Here is a 19,554-nt window from a genome sequence, read left to right on the forward strand (position 1 = left end):
GATTAGGGAGTCATCAGCATCAGATGCCGCCTGGACTCTTGAGGGTTAATAAGATTCCCCTGGGAGAAGAGACTGCGGGCAAAGGCGGAAGCTCTGAGCATCACTGATCACCGAGAGGTCAAGAGGAACCAGAGACGGAGACTGAAAAAGGAGGAGAGAAACCCACGCCTTGGAACACCAGGGGCCAGAGTGTATCAAAAGGAGGAGGGGAGGGAGCAACAAGGTCCAGGGCTGTCAAAGGACAAGACAGATTAGGACGGAGCACACAGAGAGGTCACGTGGACCTCAGCAAGAGTCCCTTCAGAGGACTGTGGGTACTGGAGCGAGGCTGGGAGGGGAGGGGGCAGGGAGGGCTCAGAGGCAGAGACGACTCGAGCGTCTGGCCATAAAAGGGAAGAAAAGGCACAGGTTGGGTGGGTGGAGGAGCGAAATGTAGGGGAGTGGGTGTTACAGATGGCAGCCGCTTGGGGAAATTTCGGGGCTGAGAGGACAGGAGCCGGAGGGTGAGTCTGAGGGTCCAGGAAAGAAGAGAGGGAGGTAGCTTTGGGGCCGGAGGAGGAGCAGCTTGTGCCGGGACTGAGAGGGAGGGGATGAACAGTGCAGGGAGCTGAGGCCGGGCCTCGCAGGTGGGGGCGAGGACGAGGCCAGCGAGAATGGGGTTTGGAGAAGGGAGGCGGTGATCAGGGACCCCGAGTGCCTGGCTGTGACTGGAGGAGGACTTCGCAGTGGAGTCTTGTTGCTGTGGGTGTCGTGTTCACGGTGGTAGTTTCTCTCCGAAGCCCAGAGCAGCTGGCAGGGCAGAAGAGTAGCAGACAAACGAGGTGCCCAAGGTTATGGGTTTACAGGCTCGGGGCATGGAAAGGACTCAGACTAGGAGTGGCAGATTTCCAAGTACACTGAAGCTGTCAGGAGGAAAAAGTTTTTAGAGGGAAAATATGATGGAGGGGTGGGAGAAAAAAGGGCATCTGTACAGTTCTAAGTCTCAGGGCCCTGAAATGTCAGTTTGCAGAGTACAGAGAAATGTACCTGTACTTTTCAGTACCCTGAAATGTCAGTTTGCAGAGAAGAAACTCAACTGATGAGCAAAAGTAAGGGAATGTGTCCAAGCCCATTCATATTCAGAGAAATGTAAATTTAAACAAGACAATGTTATTTGCCTAGAAAATTAGCAGAACTTAAGAAATGGGAACAGGGACCTCCCCGGTGGTCCAGTGGTTAAGACTCCGTGCTTCCATTGCAGTGGGCATGGGTTCGATCCCTGGAAGAGGACCTAAGATCCCACATGCCATGTGGCGTGGCCATGAGAAAAAAAAAAAAGGGAACACCCAAAGCTGGTGAAGTGGCAGTGAAACGCTCATATTCACACAGAGGTCGTGAGGGCCTTTATTCACTGAGGTGTCCTGAGCAAATGGCATTGCCTCTCCGAGCCTCAGTTTCCTCATCTGCACAGTGGGGACAAGAAAGACACTCATCTCACAGCGTTTTGTGAGATAAAAGGTTCACAAGGGAAGTGTCTCATAAACGGGACAACAGTAGTTACTACGGTTGTCTGGATTTGTTCAAACTCATTTTTCTCCCTGCTGGACCATCTCTAGCCCAGACCCAGGACCCTTGCAGACAGCAGCCCAGTGCAGGGACACCCTTTGCCAGCCCCTCCCTAGTTTGCCTTATGATTTAAAAGTAGGAAGGGAGAAGAGGGGGAGGAATGGCCACGTGACAGGGGATATCTCTCTCCAACAAAGCCCATGGTTATGCCTGGCCCTGGGCAGTGGGAGAGCATGGCCCTTGAGTCAGACCACCTGGGTTCAAGTCCTCCTCTGCTGGGAACTAGCTGTGTGATATTGGGCAAGTTTCCTCACCACTCAGAGTCTCAATTTCCTCACCTGCAACATCTAACTCCTAAGATGTGGGAAGAGGATTAAGGGCATCAGGCACACCCAGCAACAGGAGGGTACTCCCTGGACAGTTAGTGAACCCATAAATCAGTCAGAACCTCAGCTTGCCTTATTTATTTACTTTTTATTATATAGCATTTGATTTTTAAAAAACTTTACCTTCATAGAATACATTTTCACATTAGAGATTCCCACAGTGGGAAAAAAACAACTTACTACTTATAATTTTATATTTGTGGACAGATTATTTTAGGACCAGTAAAACAAACACATTTGAGGATTAAGTCTCAGTTTAGAATCTGTAACAATTTGAAACGTCTATAAAGGGACCTCTTCCCTCCATGGAACTTCTCTATATTCAGAAACTCTCCAGGCTCTTCTTCCTAGGATTTAGAAATCAGTAATGTGAAATATCAGCATTTCTAATTTTCAAATTTCCCTGGGACACAGAACCATTGGTAACTGGTATCAACTGAACAGAGAGGGGATGTTTGCAAAAACTGAACACTGCCTAATTTTCTGCCAAGACTTTACTTACGAAATAACAGTCTTTCCCTTTCTCCATCATCCTAGGACAAATATAGATGCTTGATCGGATATTGAGAGTAATAAAGCTGAATTCCCTGTAAGAGTTTGATAAATTAAAAGGCAAAAGCTCATATATAATGTTTAGTTATACTGTGAGTCTTGTGAGAAGCTGAGAGACACCCCATTAACTCCCCAGCATACAGAACTCAGTCTGACAGCTTTTTGGATGCAACTCCTCTCACATCTTTCCTCAAAGATTACATTCTAAAAATAACCAGGAGGGGACTTCCCTGGTGGTCCAGTGGTTAAGAATCCGCTTTCCAGTGCAGGGGATCCCACATGCCGTGGGGCAACTAAGCCCTTGCACCACAACTATTGATCCCGCACGCCACAACTAGAGAGAAGCCCGCGCACCACAAGGAAAGATCCCGCGTGCGCAACTAAGACCCGACGCAGCCAAAAAATAAATTAATTAATTAAATATTTAAAAAATTTAAAAAATTAAAAAAAATAACCAGGTGATTAGGAGAAGAGGTTTGTCTCACCAGTGGACTTATCTGTTATTTCCTTGTTATTGTGAGTTGAATGGCATGACGGAGCAAAGGCGAGCTGGTCTACAATCAATTCTCAAGGTATTATGTCTAAAGGGTCAGAACTTCCACAGAATAGCCACAGCTTTGCAGATGCCCGCATCATGAGAGTTGAAATAACAAAGCCCACCCAGCAAAGGTGAAAGCCGAGGGCACCAAAAGGCCTGCCTTGACAGCTTTCTGCCATGCATCCCCGCGAACATACAGCTGGTCCAATGCCTCAGTGACTATGAAGAGTGAGGACTGCCGCCAGGAAGCAGTGCATCGCAGAGCAAGGATTCAAATAAGCAGCTGGGGGACTTCCCTGGTGGTCCAGGGATAAGACTCTGAGCTCCCAATGCAGGGGGCCCAGGTTCGATCCCTGGTCCGGGAACTAGATCCCACATACATGCCGCAACTAAGAGTTCGCATGCCGCAACTAAGGAGCCCGCCTGCCGCACCTAAGACCCAGTGCAACCAAATAAATAAATATTAAAAACAAACCAACAAAACACAAATAAGCAGCTGGAAGTAGGCCCAGGAGCAAAACACTGACAATCCTCTCACCAATCCAGTGGAGAGATGCAGCCTTGGAAGCAGAATGGTGGTTGGGTGACAGGTGAATATGCTGTATTCCACACCATCCTGGGGTAGGTCGGTCCCAGAGAAATGCTGAGACCTGAGCCAGTCTGACCACTGGGATTTAGAGGAACAGAGCTCGCCCTCCTCCGGCACCACAGAGGACACTCAGCCTCCAGAGAGTCCCCATGTCGCTCCTGAAGGCTCAAGGTCATCCCCAGAACGTCCGCTTTAAAATGAGGATGATTGTTTCTGCGCCACCGTTCCGCCTCACTGGGGAGGGCTATGGTAAGAAGGAAAAGTTGAATTTATAAAGATATTGAAATGTGATAAAAAGTACAGATAATTTTTGTTTCGGATGATTGTTTTGTTTAGCAGTGGGAGAAAAGATACACTATGGGAAAATATATACTATGCAAACAGGTTTAGGCATTTAGCGCTGTGCTTGGCTCAAAGGAAGCATCTCATAAACGTAATAGGAATAAGTATAGTCAGAAGTAATAAGCTGTAAGAAGAAACTGATGTGGGCCATGCGGTGGGTGGAAGAACTGGGACAATATAAGGTGCCTGAAGGTGCCGAAAGGGGTGCCTCTGATTATCACTCCCACCTAGTAGAGGGCCCTGCAGGAAATGTGGGACCCAGCCCAGCTGATGGAGCTGCCCCGCAGAGCGGGGCAGGGAAGGCCCCAGGGTCCAGGGACAGGCATTCATGGGGGCCTGGAAATCAAATCTCAGGGCAGGAAGGGCCTCCAGAGAACCCTCAACAGGGGAACCTTGAAGCCAAACCCGGTCTCCTCCGTAGCAGCCCAGCTTCTAGCTGTTTTACGAGGAGGGACATTCTGCAGAGTCAACTTTCATGTGAAGAAAGTTTACTGTGGTTTGAGATTGTTTAAAGACCACTGCCCTAATTCTACACTCTCACTCTGCAGGTGGAAAACTGAGGCTCGGAGCAAGGAATGCCCCACTCTGGGGTCAGCCAGGGGTGCGATCTGAGCTGCAGATCCTGGCTTGGGTCAAGCCTGGTTACTGAGCTGCTACTATTGGGCAAGGTGCCTACTGTGCACCAGGGTCCCACAGGGATCTGCTTGGGTGCTGTTTGGTGTTTTGGACCCTCGAGCAGGTGAACAGGGACTAGCTGGGCCGGTTAGAAGTCTGCTGGACTGTGCTGGCAGAGGGTGGCTCTATCCCTAGAAACTGGCAACAAGGCCACTCCCTACTGACAGGAGGTGGGGTCTCTGGGCAGGGTGAGGTCTTCACTGGCTTCGAGTCACTCACCTGGGGAAGACGCAGGTTCTCAGAGGGAGTGTTCTAGGGGACTCCAGAGGACTCATCTCTCTCTAACCCAGTATTCCATACGAGACACTGTGCCCAATGCTTCTAAGTGTGAACCCAAGAAATTGTTTCACAATCTATGAAGCAGGCGCTTTTAGTAAACCCAGGTTACAAAGGAGGCAGGGAGAGGTTAAGTCACTCAGCTGGTGGTGGGTGAGGCTGGGATTTGAGCCCACAGGCTAACTTGAGAGCCCCTACTTAATTTTTCTTTTTTTTTTTGGCCGGGCCGAGTGGCTTGCGGGATCTTAGTTCCCCCACCAGGGACTGAACTCAGGCCCTCAGTAGTGAAACCTTGGAGTCCTAACCACTGAATCGCCAGGGAATTCCTGACAGCCCCTACCTTAAACTAACAAACAGGGACTTCCCTGGTGGTCCAGTCGTTAGGACTCCACACTTCCACTGCAGGTGGCACAGGTTCGATGGGGGAACTAAGATCCCGCATGCCGCGTGGCACGGCTGAAAAAAGAACCAAACAAACAAAAACCTACTTCTTTATTAAGCCAAAAATTGCAGGAATGGTAGAGAATTTCTATATGCACTTCACCCAGATTCCCCAATTGTAAATATTTTATCACATTTTCTCAATAATCTGTTCTCTCTCAATCTCGTTTTGAACCATTTGAGAGTAAATTGCAGATAGATGCCCCTTACCTCTAAGCACTTCGGTGTGTGTTACCTAAAATCAAGGACATTCTCTACCATGACCATAGGACAATGATCAAAACCAGGAAATTAACATCGATACGATACTATTATCAGACCTTATTCCGATTTTACTAATTATCTTAATAACGTCCTTCATGACAAAAGAAAATTCTGGGTCACACGTTGCATTCGATCATCTCCTTTGGCTCCTTTAATCTGGAACAGTTCCCCTTTCTTTATCTTTCATGATCCTGTCATTTTTTCTAAGCATACAGTTCCAGTTATTTTATAGAACTTCTCTCAGTTTAGGTTTGTCTGATGTTTCCTCATGAGGAGAGCGATTGTATGAATTTTTGGCAGGAACACCACAGAAGTGATGCTGTCTCCTTCTCCATGAATCGTTTAGGAGCTACGCATGTCAATTTGTCCCATTCCTGGTGATATTAACTTTGGTCACTTAGTGAAGATGGTACCTGCCAGGTTTCTCCACTGTAAAGTTACAATCATTCTATTCGTAATTAATAATTGTCCATGGAGAAATACTTTGGACCCATGTAATATCATGTTCCTCATCAAATTTTTGTGTCCACTGGTGATTCTTTGAGGAATCGATTATGACTTTGTGGTCTTAATTGTCATTTTCTAATTCTGTCCTTCTTTTTACTTGAAGGAGGAGTTTTCTCATTTATTTATTCATATCAGTTTGGATTCCTCTCTTATTCAGTAGGTTATAATCCATGGTTACTGTTACTTCTTTTGATGTTCAAATTGTCCCAGATTTGGCCATTAGGAACCCCCTTCAAGCCAGAGAGCTCCCACTTTTAAATATGACATTGCACCATGTCCCTTGACCTTGACCAGAAAGGGAGACACATCCGTGGGGAGCAGTCCCTGCTGGGTGGATACTGAAGCCCTGACCCCCTAGTGCAGGCAGGCAGGGGATGGGAGAGGGTTTAGGCAGCCTGGTGTCCAGGGGCGTTGTGCAGACCCACTGGGGATTCATTCACTAGCTGAGCACCTACTATGACCTCAGCTTTTGAAAAGCTCATTGAAAATGGAGGGTAAAGAAAACAATCGCAATTGTGCAGTTTCTAAAACTGAGAACTTTTTACCCCAAGAGGTAACATGAGTGGCTCTCCTTGATATGTAAATATAAGGTAAGGGGAATTGTTTGAGTGCCAGACATAACTGCTGCAATATTTGGTCACTTGGGAAGCTAGTGGGCCAATCTGCATATGAAACCCAAGGCCTTTGGGAGGTAAGGGATAGATGTCACAATCCCAGGTGGACAAAGGCCCACAGCCCAGAGGCAAGGAAGCGTAGCAAGGGCTCTGAAATCAAAGTACACTACATCAAAGGAAGAGGGAGCCTTGCTGGTGACCAGGGCTCCACACAAAGACCTCCTAGTTGGGGAGGTCCTAGGCCCTACTCAGTAAGATAAGGTAGGTGCTGTGATGTCAGTTTCAAAAAAAAAAGACATGGCTCTTGGAGTGACAGCAGGCACTTCAGGCAATGGAAACACCATGAGCAAAGAAAAGAAGGAACTGGGACACTCTCCCGTTTTGCCCCCAAAGCCGCCTCTTTTGGGTGGAGCTCCAGGCCCTGAATACATCCCCACGTTTATGCTGGGCCCCACCCAGTTGGACAGAGCCCCAAACGTCTGGATCAGGAATTAGTTAGGTCTGGATTCAGACTCAAGTTCTTATACTTCCTGGCTGGGTGACTTTGGAAAGTCACTTTACCTCTCTGAGCCTTCACTCATTTCTTTCTTCAACGTGCGTTTATTGAAGGCTTACTATGTACAGAGCACTGCTCTAGGTACAGGACGTGAAGTGGTCAGCAAGATAGACAAGGTTCTACCTTCATGAAATTTACATTCTGGTTGAAGACAGACACTGAATAATAAGCAAATACATAAGCAAGATAATACCCTATGGGAATATTAAGGTAGTATAAAAACGAATTTCAGAGGTGGGGGCTCCTTTAGCCAGGGCTGTCAGGAAAGACGTCTCTGAGGCAGGGACATCTGAGCTCCTCTAAAGATGAGAAAGAGCCAGGCAGTGAACAGAAGAGGAAACAGCAAGTGCAAAGGACCTGTGGCAGGAATGAGCTTGGTGTGTTTGAGGAACAGTAAGAAGGGCAGTGTGGCTGAAGAGTAGTGGTGAGGGGAGAGAGACGGGAGGTGAGGCTGCAGCGCTGGGTAGAGGCCAGATGGCTTAGGGCCCTGTACGCCAAAGAGAGGAGTACAGTTTATATTCTAAATGCAAAGGGAAACCTTTGAGGGCGTTAAGCCAGAGGGTGGGAGAGTGTGAAACAATCTGATCTTTGTTTCGAGAAGAACATTGGTGTGCAAAGAAAGCCTTTAGGGGCAAAGTGAAGAAGTTATCAGGAGCCCTCCGCCATTGTCCAGGTGAGTTGATGGTCCCTGGATCAGGTGGTAGGACTGCGGGTGGCCAGAAGTGGTCAGATGCAGGGTAGTGTTGGAGGTGGAGCCAGCCTGACTCGTGAAGTGAAGAGGAAGGAGAAAGGGATGCGGCAAGGCTCCTAGGTCTGGGCTTGAACAGCTGATGTGGGAGAGACTGGAGGTGTGGGTTGCTGAGGTAGGGTTAATGCTCAGGAGTTGGATTTTGGCCGTGCAGGGTATGCAGGCCCCATCTGGTACCAACGTGGAGGCATTGAGTGGGCAGTTGGATACAGTCTGAAACTCAGAGAAGCTGTTCGCTCTGGAAATACAAATTTGGAGCTCCTGAGCCTATAGATGGCATTTAAAACCACGAGACTAGATGAGATCATCAAGGCAGAGGGTGTAGGTCGAAAGGAGGCCCAGAACTGTCGACTGTAAAATGAGACAAATGACACCTTCATCCGAGCGGCTCTAGTGAGGTGTCACGTGAACACCCCTAGCCGCGCTCTAACTGGGATTGAAAATTCTGGGGGCGTGGCCTCGATGTGGGCGGGGTCTTCCGGGGCGGAGTTGGCAGGGGGCGGGGCTGAGGAGCTGGGAGGACGCTGCGGGGCCGGGGGGCGGCCGGGGAGGTGACGTCACCGCATGACTGAGTTTTTATGAATGAAAGGAATCCTGTGAGTGAGTAATTCCGGGAAGCTCGCCTTACAACTCCGCGCGGCCCCCTGCGCTTCCCGCCCCACAACAAAACTCGGCGCGTCGCTCCCGGGAGCTGGGCTCGGAGCGACCCGCGGTCGGGACCTGAGGGGAGACTGACCAGGGCGCGGGCCGGGACAGCAGCTCGGAAGGCAGCGGGACCCGCGAGTGCCAGGGACGCCAGGCGAAGCAGGCCGAGAGGCGGGTGAGTGTCGCTGGTCCCGGACCGGGACGGGCGCGCGGGACCCGGAGGCGGCAGAGTCTCCGCACCCCGGGAACGTGCCTGGGGCAGGGCGCCGGGGCTCACTCAGTCGGTGCTCCCGTGGATCCCTCGCCGGGACGACTGGCTTGACGACTGGTGGGGGGGGAAGGGCAGAGGTCCGGCGGGGCCGAGACGCGGCCGAAGCAAGCTTGGCGAGGTGCGGGGGTTAGGGGCCCCATTTGGGGGGCGCAGGCCGAGAGGCGGCGAAGCCAGGCAGGAAGGGACAGCGCGGGCTGGCGAGCGTCAGCGTCCGCCCAGGCGGGGCCGGGAGCGGTGTGTGAAAGTACGTGACTCGGTGAGAACAGTCCCTGGACCGGTGCCCGCGGGCCGTGCGTGCGCGGTTTGTTTACGTCCGAGGGCGGCGGTGCGTGTGTGTTCCCTGGCCACTTTCCTGGGTATGCCGTCAGGTGCGTGCTTGCGCCGTGTACCTTGGGGAGTGTGCGTGTGTGTGAGTGTGTGTGTGCGCGTGTGTGTGTGTGTGTGTGTGTGTGTGTGTGTGTGTGTCCGCGCGCTCCCAGGAGGATAAGGATCCTGGCGCCTGTGTACCAGCGGAGCGTACCTCGGAGAGAGAGTGACCACAGGAATAAACACGGAATAGGGACGCAGCTAGAGAAGCGCCCCAGTCCATAGTCACAAGGGGTCCGGGAATTCTCTCCCGGGTTGTCTCCTCTCCACCAGCCGGCGGCGTTCAGGCCCTTGCTCTCCCCGGAGTTTCCCAGGACCGCAGCCATGTGACCCGCGGTGTTTGTCCCCCGCCCAGGGCCGGCGCCTTCAGCCACAGGGTGGGGCGAAATATCAAAGATCCCACCGGGCTCGTCTGGGCGACGAGGTGAGGGGGCCACCCCTGGCCCCAGCACCCTAGTGGGTCTGGCAACAAAGTAGGCTGGGGTCCAGGTCCTTGTCCCCAGGTTTTCTGGCTAGCTGGGGGAAGACAGACTCTCCCCTCAGGACTCTCCTTCATCCCCAGGGTTGCCCAACCCTTCAGTCTCAGGAGAAACAGGAAGAGCCAGAAAAACCCACGGCAAAAGTCGGAGGTAGGAAGGGATACCACGCTTCCTCTGGGTGGTCTGGGTTCTAGAGGTTGTACCTGCTGGGTCAGGGAGGGTGAGAACCCAAGGTTGGGGTGGAGCTGGTTTCTGCACTCCTGGTGGTTTCAGTTCACAGGTGGGACTAGTCAGACAGACCTATGGATGACTGGACCTGAGGAGATAGTTGAGGGCCTGGGCCAGGCATGGAAAACAAGCAGTGGGACTGCTGGTCTTGGCGCATGAGGGGGTAGTGCGAGAGGGGTGGGGCCCCCAACCTCACCCCACCCCCTCCCCATCAGCCCCCTGCTGAGGGAGGCTGAGGGGTGGGCTGGGGGTTAGGGATTCCTTGGTCCTATTCTGCCCTCCCTGTCCTCCCACCCACAAGGCTACAGAATCACGGGGGTTGGGAGGAGGGCATTGAGCTCCATTAGATTACCTTTTTTAAAAAAATAAATTTACTTTATTTATTTATTTTCGGCTGCACTGGGTCTTCGTTGCTGCATGTGGGCTTTCTCTAGTTGCAGCGAGGGGGGCTGCTCTTCGTTGCCGTGCGTGGGTTTCTCATTGCAGTGGCTTCTCTTGTTGCAGAGCACAGGCTCAAGGCACATGGGCTCAGTAGTTGTGGCTCCCAGGCTCTAGAGCGCAGGCTCAGTAGTTGCGGTGCACGGGCTTAGTTGCTCCGCGGCATGTAGGATCTTCCCGGACCAGGGATCAAACCTGTGTCCCCTGCATTGGCAGGTGGATTCTTAACCACTGAGCCACCAGGGAAGTCCGATCAGATAAACTTTTAACTTTGAATCTTTGAGCAGCTACCACAGCTGGGAACTTCCATGTCCCCATCTGCAACAGGAACTAGGTAACATCCAAGGTGGTAGGATGGGAGTAGAATGGGGGAGGTATGGCAGCCTGCACACACAGACTAATTTCCAGGGGAACTGTGGGAGAGAAAGCAGAGCCGACCACCCCAGGCTGAGGCCAAGGGTGTCCAGAAGTATGTGGAGTCCAAGTAAGGGAGGCGGCCGCCAGGAGCACAGGAGTCAAGCAGGCCCATCCTCAAAGCTGGGCAAGAAACATCCCTGCGTAGGGCTAGGGACCAGGGGGGTGGGGGGCAAGAGGGAATGGCTGGTTGACTCAGTCATAAATGGAAAGCTAGTACTGAGAGGTTTAACCTCCCATGGAACCACCCCTGGGCCTTCAGTAGGGTCCAGGACCCAATGTCGGCTCCCTTGGCCTCTATGCCTCCCTCAGTCCTAACACTTTTAGCCTGCATTGCCATGGAGCCCACCAAGGCCTAGATGCTGGGGATAACATGGTGAACAAATCAGATCCAAAGCCTGCCCTCTGGGAGCTTACAGTCAAGGAAGGGAGATGAAGTTGAAGGAAGAGCCACTAACCTAAATGTAAAACCACAGCTGAGATGGGTGGTATGAGGGGGAAGTCACTGTGGTTAGAAAGTATATAACAGAGCTCTGACTTAGCCAGGGCAATCAAGGAAGGCTTCCCTGAGGAGGTGACCAGTCAGCCAGGCTGTCAGTTCAAGTGATGATCATCTATGAATGCCTTGAGGGCAGGGGCTTTGATTCAACTTTGGGTCTAAGGAAGCCCAGCACTGAGCCTGGCACCTACAGGGTAGGTGCTTCTTGGGTGTTTGCTGATTGAATGAATGAACGAGCACTGGGTCAGTATTCTGGTAGAACTCCACAACACCTAGAGAAAAAGGCCTGGGAACCCCAGGGAAGCAAGAAGCCTGGGCATGGGCTGTAGGATTCTTGAAGCAGTTTCTCCAAAGCGAGCAGATACTTCAGGGTCCGGGTGACATCCTCCCCCCACCCCCCTCCACACACACCCCGTGCGACCCTCTGGGAAAAGTGCAGAGATGGTTGAGTTTACTGGGTGCTCATTCATTTATTGTCAGCCTGAGGATCCTGGAAGAGAGTGGGGAGAGAACATAGTGGAGGCCCAAAGGGCTGGAAGGGAGGCTGGCGTCCTAGGGTTTTGAAATGGGCCGAACATGATCAGGTTTATAGGTTTGTGTCAGTAATGCTCCCTCTGACAGCTCTTGGGGGAGGATGGATGGTGGGGTCAGAGGTGGAGGCAGGCACAACTAGAGGCCAGTGAGGAGGTGGCTTTGGTCATGGTTCAGCTGAAAGAGGAAGCGGTCCCTGGCTATGCAAGTGGAGCAGAGGGAGGGTTGAGGCTGATAGTCTCTGAGTTTGTGTTCTCATGCCCCTGCCCCCAAGAAGCCTTCCCTGATTTCCTTTCCCTTCCTCCAGGGTCTCTACTCTGCTAGTGGTCTTGGAGCTGCATTCTGGGCCAGAATCTGACACTCTAAACTCTGAGACTGTCAGTGCTAGGAGGTACCCTAGGCTTGGTGGTTTGGCGTGTTGGGCCCAGAGAGAGGAAGTGGCATACCTGAAGTCACACAGCGGGTGTGAGCAGGTGGCAGAACCTGCGCTGGACCCCCAGGCTCCCACTTCCCAGCTGGGTCCTCCCAGCTTTGCTCCCCTTCCAGCAGGGAGGAGGCTCCACCCGTGCTGGCTGCCAAGGCCCAGGAAAACACATTTTTCCCCTCTGTCCTCACAGAGGAAGCAAAGTGGCTCAGCAGTCAGCGAGGAGCCCATGCCAGCGGGTGGGCCGTCTACTAGGGGGCCTGGGATGTGGCTGCTGACTGGGCAGGGCAGCTGTCAATCCCCCAAGGGTAAGTTCATTCTCCAGGCCTCCAAGGGAATGTTAGGAACCTGCAGACCCCAGAGGTCAGCTCTGCCGGCCTCAAGAAGAAAAAGGGAAGAAGCAGGGCTGGGGGCGTGGGGGAAGTGCGGTGACTGGCAATGAAGAAAGAGCCCTGAGCTGGGGGTCGGGACTCCTGGGTTCCAACCCACCACTGCCGCCAAACAGCTGCCCTGTTGCTTCAGTTACAGAACAAGGAGGTTGGAACAGCTGCTGTCTCAGGTCCCAGGTCTACCGGACTGGCCGAGGCAGCCTGGTGGAGGACCCTGGCCCCTTGGCTGACAGCCCAGCAGCCCCTGGCCTGGAGTTGGAGGCTGAAAGCCTGAGGTTATCAGAAAGGTCCCCCTTCTTGTGACTCGCCCTCTGTGGTTGCCTGACTTTGCTGAGCTAGGACATTCCTGCGCGAACATAGGTGCCTCAGCTGACATCCAGCATGTGCTTGAGGCTACTGAGGCCAGGTCAGGAGGAGGAAGATGAAAGGAGGGAAGAACAGGTTCAAAGCTTCCCTAGGGCCCCAAAGTACTTAGAATCACAGCCAGCAGAGGGGGTGGGGCCTTCAGCCATTAGACAGAAGAGGGCATGGCCAACAATTTCCTCTTGGGCCTAATCTGGAGGGCTGTGTTGACGAGGATTCTGAGGTTGTGTCCAAGCTCAGTGGAAAACAGTGCTATGCTGAGAAAGATTCAGGGGCTGTGTCCAACCTCAGTGGGAAAAAGTGCTGTGATTGATTACTGACGTCTGTGTTAGGAGTGGAGGGAGGGGCGATGGTGAGATAAACCAACCATCTGCCACTTCTGATCTTGTCTAAGCCTCTTGTATTTTACACGCTAATACTATGATGATTGTCCCCACTTTATAAGTGAGGAAGCCAAGGTCCAGAGAGGAAAAATGACGTATCCGAGGGGACGTTCCTCCCAAGTTCTGCATCAGCCCTAGCACCCTGTGCTCAGCGGCCAGCAGGCTCTCAGTTAACCTACGTCAGGAGAGGCTTCCCCTCTCCCATTAGGCTCTCCGTGTAGCCCAGACTGCCTGGGTGTCACCTAACACCCCCGCTCCCTGAACAACCGGCCAGGGGGCCTGGATATCTGTATGTCATTTGCATATCCCTAGCAGACCAGATACAAATCCTAGCACATCAGAGCTGGGCAGCCTCGTAGACTGGCAAGTCCTCCGCTTCACAGGGTTGGAGAAACAGGGCCCAGAGAGGGTGCCCTGTAAGGGCCACACTGGGAGGAGACACGTGGCTCAATGTGGCCTCAGTCCCAGGATCCACCCCCTGTTAGCTGTGTGACCCTGGACTACTCTATTGACATCTCTGGCCTCACAGGGTTGTTGGGAGAACTGGGGTGATGATGGTGTGAAAGGGATCAGGATTCAGTCCTGGGGCCTTTACAGGTGTTCAGAATTCCTCCTGATTTGGGGGGAGGCAGCCATTCACCGGCTGTGTGACTTCAGGCAAGAGATGCCCCTCTCTTGTCTCCACCTCCCCCTGGGTGAAGTGAGGAGGCAGGGGCCAGACGGTCTCTCAGGACCTTTCCTGTGTGGCTCTGGCCAGCCGGAGCTGCCAAATCAAAGCGAGGTCCCAGGAACTGCGACAGGCCCAACCCCTCCTGGACAGACTCAGCAATTCTAATAACCACCCAGGTGCTCACTGACCTCTCCGGTTCGTACCACTTAGTTCCACCAAAACCCTGCGAGGCAGGTATTGTTTGCATCCTACAGATGGGAAAGTGGAGACCCAGAGAGGTGGAGTGGCTTGCCCAGGGTCACACAGCCTGGAGCAAAGAGAGATGGGACTCAAACCCAGGCTTTACCCTTAATCCCATGTTCCTCTCCCATACCCCACCTGGGAGCCAGTCATGAGGATAGAATCCCTTCTGCTCCCTTCCCATCCTCCTGGTGTCTGTGTACCATCCCTGCCATGCAGAAGCCAGGAGGCAGATGGAAAGCAGGAAGAATCGGAGGTAGGGCCAGGAGGTTTGTCTCTCGATGGTATTCAGCGGGGCTTGGGCTTGGCACTCGGTTCAGACTCTGACAAGCTGGGTGACGGACAGTGTCACAGACCCATTCACACTTCACCGGTGCCTGCTCCCTGCCAGCCTCTGTGCTGGCAGCCTCAGCACCCAAAGCTGCCTGGGCCTGGTTCTTGCTTGTGGAGCTCCCTGTCTGGTAGGGAGTCCAGGAAACAGACCATTACAACGTAGGGGAGAACTGCTGGGGTGGGCGGTGTTGAACAAGTCCTAGGAGCCTGGGAGGGCTTCCTGGAGGAGGAGATGTCTACGTCCAGGGCAGAAGGCTGAATAGTAGGAGTCTGCCAGATAAAGTGGGGGTGGGGGGAGAAGTGTCACAAGGTTTGGGGTGGCCCAAAGGCAAGAAAGCATAGGGTGAGAGGAAGTGTAAGCAATTCTGGGACTTCCCTAGTGGCGCAGTGGTTAAGACTCCGTGCTCCCAATGCAAGGGGCCCAGGTTCGATCCCTGGTCATGGAACTAGATCCCACATGCATGCCACAACTAAGGAGCCCACGTGCCTCAACTAAGGAGCCTGCCTGCCGCAACTAAGACCCAGCACAACCAAATGAATAAATTAAATAAATATTAAAAAAAAAAAAAGAAATTCCTTGTGGCTGGAGTGCAGAATGGAGGCGGGCGGTAGTGGGAAATGAGTCTGGGGTGCCTGTGGGTTAGTAGATGGGGTTATGTGATATGGCACAAGGAGTGGTTTAGCTGGATAGCTAGACCTCTTTGAACAGGTGGCACTGAGCAAAGACCTAAATGATGAAGAGTCTATGGGGAGATAACAGGGAAGAGAACAGTAAAGAGAACAGCAAAGGCCCTGAGGCTGGAATGAACCACTCAGTGAGGCCACTGTGGCTGGACCACTGGGCCAGAGGAAAGTGGTATGAGATGAGTTCTAAGACAGCGGGGGCCTTGAATGCCAAGGTAGTGTGTTTGGGTTTTATTCCAAGTGGGAAAAAAAACTGACCTTGGCCTCCTGTCTCCCCTAGGTCTCAGCCCAGAGGGCACCTTCTGCAAACATGTCTGTGGATCCCCTATCCAGCAAAGCCCTGAAGGTGAGAAGGCAGCCCTTATTGTCTCTGGTCCTCCCCTCCCTCCCTGCCCCCGCTGAGCTCCCATCCCAACTTCCCCTTCAGTTCCTGGAATCCCCAGGAGTGGCTCAGCACTCGTGAAGCCACTGAAAGGGCCCCGGGCTGGGAACCAAGAGGCCAGGGCTCTGGCCACAGGCTGTGTGCCCCGAGGCAGGTCACTTCCCTCTCTGGACCTGCTTCCCCATCGGAACAACGTTCCCTGGGCTGTAGGACTTCAAAGGTGCTTTCCTGGGTTTCTCCAGCTGAGTCCAGGCCCGGTCGCTGGGTTAGAATCCGGGCTGAGCTCTGGGGTGGCTCCTTTTGTGTTCAGATCCCGGTTTGGCCCGGTTTCCCCTTTCGGGATTACTGCTCCCCTTCCGAGTCTTGGAGCAAGTCCAGCCACCACCTCAGTGCCCCTGGCGGTGAAGGGGGAACACTAGCGGTGGAGGGGGAGCCGTCCCCAGCACCTGCTGCGCGCCAGGTCCAGAGCTCTGGGCCCGCAGGTCGCACTGTGACCCTGGGCCTCAGTTTCCCCATGCGCCCGACCTGCTGCCCGCAGATCAAGCGCGAGCTGAGCGAGAACACGCCGCACCTGTCCGACGAGGCGCTGATGGGGCTGTCGGTGCGCGAGCTGAACCGGCACCTGCGCGGGCTCTCAGCCGAGGAGGTGACGCGGCTCAAGCAGCGGCGCCGCACACTCAAGAACCGCGGCTACGCAGCCAGCTGCCGCGTGAAGCGCGTGTGCCAGAAAGAGGAGCTGCAGAAGCAGAAGTCGGAGCTGGAGCGCGAGGTGGACAAGCTGGCGCGCGAGAACGCCGCCATGCGCTTGGAGCTCGACGCGCTGCGCGGCAAGTGCGAGGCGCTGCAGGGCTTCGCCCGCTCCGTGGCCGCCGCCCGCGGGCCCGCCGCGTTGGTGGCTCCGGCCAGCGTCATCACCATCGTCAAGTCAGCCCCGAGCCCCGGCCCCGCCCCCGGCCCGGGCCCCGCCCCCGGCCCCGCCGCCTGCTCCTAGTGGCCGCCGAGCCCCGCTCGCTCAGCCCACGCCCATTCTCCAAACCACAGGCCCCTCTGACCCCAGCTGCCTTCCCTAAGTGCCTAAGCGCAGTCTCTGTCTCCAAGTGCCATATCTCTGCAGCCACCAGCCCCCGTGGTGAACACACACGTTCCCTCCCCAGAGCCTGTCTTCCTCCTGCGGCCCCTGAAACTGGGACCTAATGGCCCTGGGGAGGGGCAACGGTGATGAGATAGGAGGTAGGTGGGGTCGGGGTCTGGGGTTTCCTCTGGTAGAAAATTTCAGACTTCTTAGTTTGGGAGGAGGGGATACAGAGCGGATTAGAGAAGGGCCATCGAGGGGAAGACGGCCACCCCTCATTCTGTAACAGCTCAGCTTGTGCCATCAGCCCCTCCCCACCCGCCAGGGATACAGGACTAGGCTCGGCCCGGTATGGGTCTTGTGGGGCTGTCTAGCTGGGAAGCTGATGCTCCCGCCTCCGCCTTGCACCCGGATGCCTGGCCTTCCAAAGCTGGAAGACTCATTAGAAATCACCTAGTGAAGCCCACTTAACAGATGAGAAAACAGGCCTCTATCGGACGTGCCCAAGGCCACATATGCTTAGTGGTGGAGCTGGAACCCTGTCTTCCCACGCTGCCCTGAGATTCCAGCCATGGTTGTCAGGGGGACAGCGGCCAGGGCCTGAACAGGTGGTGAAAGGGCCTCCGTGGCCTGGGAGATGGCTCTCTGTGAGTCAGGTGAAAAGAAGTAGAGGGAGAGAGAAGGTGACACAGATGGAAGAGAGGGAAGGAGCTGGCCAGGCTCAACCCTGGGCTCTCCCTGCAGCCAGGGAGCTGGCCAGCCAAAGAGAAAGGGGACCAAGGAGGTGACCACTGTGGCGGTGGGGAGATGAGAAGACAGATCCTATGGTTCTGCAGCCTGGGATAGGGGTCCTTAAAGGGAAGGGTCCCACCTGTCCACCCTGTGGGATGGGGGCTGACCACTGCCATTGATCGCCATTCTCTTGGGAAGCCCAGCCCGAGCCTTCCCCCGCCTGCCCGCCCCCAACTATACAGCTGCTCCTCCCTGCTGTTTATTTATTGCACAAATCTAAGTTATTCTCCCCAGCCAGAGCCCAGCGCCCACTGCCCGGGAAAAGTGGTGTGTGGCCCTGAGCTGGACTTTATATTTTATATCTGCAAATAAATCACATTTTATCTTATACTTAGGAGAAGCCGGATGGCAAAAACAACCAAAAAATGTTTTTTAAAAACAATTGCCCGGCCCCGGAATTTATTTATTTTTCTGACTTACAGTAAGCGAGTTATCCGCCTTCTGTATTTTGTAGACTTTCTGAATAAAGTCAAGTTCTCTTTTTCCACAGTTTAGAAGTGTGTGTCCTGGTCTATGTTTTTTTTGGGGGGGTTCTGAATGAGGGGCCCAAGAGGGGGTTCTGCTTTCAACCCCAGACAGGCCCCTCTGCTGGGTGGGAAGGTTAGCCCCAATTTGCAGAGGAAAGAACTGTGCCCCATCACTAGCTCTTGCACCCAGGCTTGGTGCGGGGGCAGGTTAGGCGGAGGTGGAACCGGGCAGGGTGGTGCCCAAACATCTGTCCTTCCATCTGGTTGCCTGGGGCCAAGGAGCTTCCCTGGGGAAGGCAGAGCCAGGAGGATAATGATATGGGGGGTTAAATTCCCTGGGCATCCCTTCAGCAAACAAACAGCCCCGCCCAGGGAGGAAAATTCCCCGATTGAAGAGTAATCTTTCCAGCCTTTCACATTGAGGTCAGATTTTCTACAGCCAAGTAAAAAATATTCTCGTGTTCCAAAAGGCACTGAGAAGCAGGGAGAGAAGTAGCTTCCTCAACCCCCGCCTGCGGGCCTGAAGCACAACCCTGTGTCTCATCCTAGGCCCCAAACTCCCTGTAATTCAACCCAATCTGCTAGCCCAATGGGGTGTTCTGTGGTCTGTGGGTCAGGGAAATCGAGGTGTGTTTTTCTCTAGCTGTATGACCTTTGATGACTTATTTCGCTTCTTGCAGCCTCGGTTTACCCATGTGTACAACTAAGGTACTCTAAGGGCGTAGGTGTGACAAGCACTGGGAACCTGAGGGGCTGCAAGCTTTAACACGCAGAGTGAAAGTTTACCCAGCGCACCTGACAGCGGTGAGGAGGATTTCTGCGTGGCTGGGTACGGAGGGATGGCGGGGCTGGGAGAAGGCTGCTCCTGTCGAAGGTGCAGGGTCTGAGAGCTGGGGAAGGGCCAAACCACACGGTTTGGGTTGGTCCACAGGCCTTTCTCCCCTCACAGGTTGGGGCCCAGGATCCTGATCCAGAGACGCTGCGCTCAGGCCGGCAGAAAGGGCAGCAGGAAGCTGTCAGGGGGACGAGTGGAGGTTGGCTGGGCTGGGAATTGCCCCCACCCACGCTGCATTCCTGAGTGCCCCCGTCAGCCAGGCCAGGCCCCAGGAAGGCATGCGGCGGTGGTAGGAAGGTGCCAGGTGTCTGGCGCATGCCCACTGCCCCACAGGCCCTGCTCCAGGCCTCCTTACCCCTGGGGGAAGGCGCCTTGGGTCCCAGGGTGGAGGGTGGGCCCAGGGAGGCAGGAAGATAGCCTGGGAGGCATGAGGACTGGGAAATCTCTTCCAACCCCTGGGAGACACCTGCAGGAATGGGGCTGCCAGAGTATGGGCCCCCCATCTGGTTGACCAAACTGGGTACGAGCTATCAACCCACTGTGCACGTCAGCCCTGTGGGGTGTTGAGGAGGGTGGACCCCTAGTGACCAAGGCTGCCACCATGTCCCACTGGCCA

At 54.0% G+C, this 19,554-nt stretch overlaps 1 protein-coding gene and 1 pseudogene across 12 annotated transcripts; one reads left to right on the top strand and one right to left on the bottom strand.

Moving 5' to 3' along the window:
- Window positions 1-3,072: 3,072 nt before the first annotated feature.
- LOC137202466 (succinate dehydrogenase [ubiquinone] cytochrome b small subunit, mitochondrial-like) lies at window positions 3,073-3,761 on the bottom strand (annotated as a pseudogene).
- Window positions 3,728-18,133, top strand: MAFF (MAF bZIP transcription factor F). Of its 12 annotated transcripts, none has more exons than XM_067698067.1 (4): window positions 8,611-8,629; window positions 9,878-9,944; window positions 15,671-15,736; window positions 16,311-18,133. In XM_067698067.1, the coding sequence occupies exons 1-4, from the start codon at window positions 8,616-8,618 to the stop codon at window positions 16,761-16,763; spliced, it is 600 nt and encodes a 199-aa protein (XP_067554168.1). In that variant the 5' UTR covers window positions 8,611-8,615; the 3' UTR covers window positions 16,764-18,133. The 12 variants fall into 12 exon arrangements, with proteins under 12 accessions (XP_067554171.1, XP_067554180.1, XP_067554169.1 ...); XM_067698072.1 differs by lacking the exon at window positions 8,611-8,629 and adding an exon at window positions 8,640-8,853; XM_067698073.1 differs by lacking the exon at window positions 8,611-8,629 and adding an exon at window positions 9,340-9,739.
- The last annotated feature ends 1,421 nt before the right edge of the window (window positions 18,134-19,554 follow it).

Source organism: Pseudorca crassidens, chromosome 11 (genome assembly GCF_039906515.1).
Source record: "Pseudorca crassidens isolate mPseCra1 chromosome 11, mPseCra1.hap1, whole genome shotgun sequence".
NCBI lineage: Eukaryota > Metazoa > Chordata > Mammalia > Artiodactyla > Delphinidae > Pseudorca > Pseudorca crassidens.

Excerpts from the sequence above, each read along its gene's own strand:
- MAFF (XM_067698067.1), top strand. Across the intron at positions 9,945-15,670 it reads ACCCACGGCAAAAGTCGGAG|GTCTCAGCCCAGAGGGCACC; the intron begins GTAGGAAGGGAT and ends TGTCTCCCCTAG. Across the intron at positions 15,737-16,310 it reads TATCCAGCAAAGCCCTGAAG|ATCAAGCGCGAGCTGAGCGA; the intron begins GTGAGAAGGCAG and ends TGCTGCCCGCAG.